The 4,168-nt window shown below is 40.5% G+C and overlaps 1 protein-coding gene across 1 annotated transcript; it reads left to right on the top strand.

Moving 5' to 3' along the window:
* The first annotated feature begins 205 nt into the window (after positions 1 to 205).
* LOC141600863 (uncharacterized) lies at positions 206 to 754 on the top strand. Its single transcript, XM_074421118.1, has one exon. The coding sequence runs from the start codon at positions 206 to 208 to the stop codon at positions 752 to 754; it is 549 nt and encodes a 182-aa protein (XP_074277219.1).
* The last annotated feature ends 3,414 nt before the right edge of the window (positions 755 to 4,168 follow it).

Genomic DNA, 4,168 nt, shown 5'->3' with positions numbered 1-4,168 from the left:
TGTTTAAAAAACCAGTGCTAAATGGAAGAATGCCGAGATGGACTCTCATGTTATCAGAGTTCGATCTCAAGTATGTAACTTTGAAAGTGATCAAGGGAAGGGCGGTCGCCTATTTCCTCGCCGATCATCCAATCGAAGTAATAGAACTCATTGACACGTCGAGAATGACATATGAGATTTGTATTTCGATGGAGCATTGAACTATATGGGATACGGAGTGGGTATACTTCTTATCTCGCCAACAGGTGAACACGTGCCCGTGTCCATCAAACTGGATTTCAATGTCACAAATAACGGCGCTGAATATGAAGCATATTTGCTTGGTTTACGCAGTGCTCTAGATTTGGGTGTGAAGAAGTTGCTAGTACATGGAGACTCATCCCTTGTGATCAATCAAGTGGGTGGGTCATGGAAAATTAAGAGCCAAAGTTTGGCCCCATATCAAACCAGAATCGAAGAATTGGAAAAATACTTCGAAGATATTCGATATGTTCACCTCCCGAGAGAGGAAAACCAATTTGTAGATGCATTGTCCAAGTTAGCTGCCTTGATCAATATTCTCGACCACATAAATAGTATCCCAATATGTGTCGAACGAAGATCGTCACCTGCCTATGTGAATGTAATCAATGATACCGAGGAAGGTGAAACCGAACCTTGGTACACAGCCATTTTGAAATTCAAGGAAACAGGAGAGTACCCTCCCGACCTTGACACGCGTGGGAAGCGCGCTTTGAGAATGTTATCCACTTAATTCATCAAGACCGATGACGGGCAATTATATAAGAAGACGCCACAAGGTGTTTTGTTGCGATGCATCGACAAACCGACAGCTGAAAAGGTTATGGAAGAAGTCCATGATGGTGAATGTGGGCCACACATTAATGGCCATATGTTAGTCCAAAAGATCATAAGACTTGGTTATTACTGGACAACGATGGTAACAGATTGTTTCAAATATGTCAGGCACTGTCACAATTATCAGATAAACGCAAATGTATAGCATGTGGCACCTTCTATGTTATACACCATGACGTCACCCTGACCATTTTCAACCTGGGGAATCGACATCATTGTAAAAGTACACCCATCAGGAACTGGAGGGCATTGTTTTATTCTTGTTGCAATTGACTACTTCACGAAGTGGGTAGAGGCTAAGTCTTACAAAGTGCTAAAAGCAAAGAAAGTAGCACAGTTCATCTAGAATGACATCAGTTGCCGGTACGGAGTACCACATGAGTTCATCAGTGATCATGGAATTCATTTCCAAGCTGAGACCGAGGTTATACTTAAAAAGTATAAAATCAAACATCACAAGTCATCACCATACCAGCCACAGACAAATGGTGCGATAGAGGGTACTAATAAAACAGTCACGACCATTTTGAGGAAGATGTCTGACAACTATAAGGAGTGGCCAGAAAAGATACCCTTCGCATTATGGGGGTATAGAACTTCAATTAGAACAGCCACGGGAGCACCCCCGTATTACTTGGTATTGTGGACAATGGGCCCACGGGGGCGCTTGGGAAACAAGCGTTTGCATTTGTGGAGTCGCCACCAATTTATTGTGGGAAATTGGAAACCGTTCGAATACCTCGTGTCATGTCAAGACACAAAGTAGTGACATGAACACCAAGAACTCGTTACCCTTAGAATTCTATGTCTAGAATGACTCTCGTGGATGCCAATGAACACGGATGTTCACAGAGATCTGGAGTAAGGGGTGAGGGTAAGTATTAGGAAGCTCTTTTGATCGAACATCTAATCCCGCCCGCCTCGATAGCGGCCTCTACTAATGATTAGGGAAGTTATTCGTACTTGATATATTGTTGATTATATGCATCCAATGCAACATTCAAGTTTTGATCCTAACATGTGAGAATTAGACTAAGTCGGTGAAACATGCAATTTAACATGCAATTGAGTCGAAGTAGGAATTAAGATTGATTACATGTGGAAGCATACAAACAATACGATAAAAGAAATACAATAATACAATAAAGAAAATTACAATAATTACATTGGATTAATGATTTATGTCGAAAATACCTTTAAAAACGGATAATTTGGGAAAAAGAAGAAGAAATAAATGAATTAACGAACAAGAATTAGGCGATACTACGAATAATAGTAGATTAATACGTAATCTAATTAAACTAGGTCAGGGCAGATCGAAAGTTCAGAGACAGAAATCAACCTGGAAGAGGCGCAGCAGTTGCTGCGTCTGTTCCAAAGCTGAGTTCTGGCTGTGAAGCCGGAACTGCAAATTATTAATGTATTAGTGGGTGAAATTTAATGATTGATTACGATATATGACTCGGATGAAAGTGATTTAATACATTAATTACATGTGAATGAGTCATAAAAGCGATAAAACATGGATGAGACGAATGTAAACGAATTAATTACATGAATGAAAGATTGATTAGTGACATGAGTGAAATAATTAGGTTAAATATGATGAATTAATGAAGAACTAATGACGAACACGATAAACAGATGGGAATATACCAAAGATCGAATTCCAGAAACTCGATATGAATGAATCGAATCTCCACAACCCGAATTGATTTTAATGACGAAAACCTGCAAATATTAGATTATAAGGGATTTAAGTCGGGATTTAACGATGAATTATATATTAACAATGATTAACAATATGTTGAATTATTAGGTGAACGAAACAAGAGCAAATAATAACGAAAGAAAACAAAGAAACGAAACTAACAGAGGACGAAGGAAGAAGAAAGGAAGCAGGAACTGCGACAGCCTCACGAAGAGGCGCAGAAGGTGCTGCGTCCCTTCGAAGAGGCGCCGCAGTTGCTGCGTCCTTTCTCGACGTCTGTCTCCTGATAATCCGTAAAAAAGGTTTTAAACATGGTTTTACAAATCGGTTTTTAGAAGTACTTTCGACATAAACCTTACATGATGATTACAAAAAGTAAATAACAATAAATAAAGAAGGAGTTACACCCTCAGACTTACATGTTTGACGAAACGAGATGAACTAAGTTTATGTTTTAGTGATGCTCGACTCGAATGTAACGAAAGTGCCCTCGTAAGAGGAAAACGAACAGATTAATTAAGTTGATTATGGTGGAGTTGGTCAAATTGGTCGGTCATTCAAAACGAGGCTGGTACTCAGAAAGATCCGAGCTTACGTGGTCGAAAGTTCAAGCACGTAGACGCCAAAAAGTAAGAACGTGGTCTAGAATGCAAAGGGAGAAGAGAAGGGCGGACACTCGCGTGAGAAATATGAGGAGCGAAGGCTCCTATTTATACTAATCACGTGGAGGAATTAGGGTTTTCGGAGAGACTTTGGAAGTGAATCTCGAAAAGATATGAAAAGATTCGAAAAAATACGCAGAAAAGGACTTGGGAAGAGGCGCAGCATGCACTGCGTCCCTTGGAAGAGGCGCAGCACCTGCTGCGTCTGTTCCCAAGTGGTTTCCTCCTGCGGAAGAAAGATTTCCGTGTTTAATTTATGGAATAACGGAATAATCTTATTTTCCTTAATATTTTGTGTGAATATTACGGGAAATTCTTTACCAAAGATTAAAAGATTGTGAAATATGGAATAGAAATATCCGGAACATTCCAGAACATTCTGACTCAGGATTTAGCGATTATCAGAAAATGAAGACGGTTTTAGGCCCGGACTCCAAATGTACTCTAATTACTGTCAAAACGACCATATCGGTGCGTAGATGACAATTAAGAGGTAGACATAAATGTTTGAGCAATCACTTGACAATAAACTTATGAACTGTCACAAATCGTTCCGCGTACCAAATATGCGGCCCAATCATCACTTGGTGGTTTGCGGGAGGTGCAGAAATGAGGTATTTACAGAGCCCCCACTTTGACTGAGGCTTGGACAAGGCGAAAGTCAAAGTATAGCCATCAGGTCAATCGAAGATTATAACCTGACGACTATGGCAACGCGAGGCGGCTCAAGGGGTCTGAGCCAAGGACATGTCGTCGGGAACATTTTAGAGTCTGTCGACTATCGAGGAGGGTCGTTTAAAGTCCATTAAACTACTTAAGGAAGCTCGCCAGCCATAAGAAGAGACCATACCTGAAACTTCTTTCTCATGATGCTTCTGGAGGTGCATGGGAGCTAAGGTTAAGCATAGGAGCTAAAGGTAAGCATAGGAGCTAAGGG

Source organism: Silene latifolia, chromosome 9 (assembly GCF_048544455.1).
Source record: "Silene latifolia isolate original U9 population chromosome 9, ASM4854445v1, whole genome shotgun sequence".
Classification (NCBI taxonomy): domain Eukaryota; kingdom Viridiplantae; phylum Streptophyta; class Magnoliopsida; order Caryophyllales; family Caryophyllaceae; genus Silene; species Silene latifolia.
Note: the sequence above shows the minus strand (reverse complement) of the source record. Positions and strands in the feature narration are given on the sequence as shown.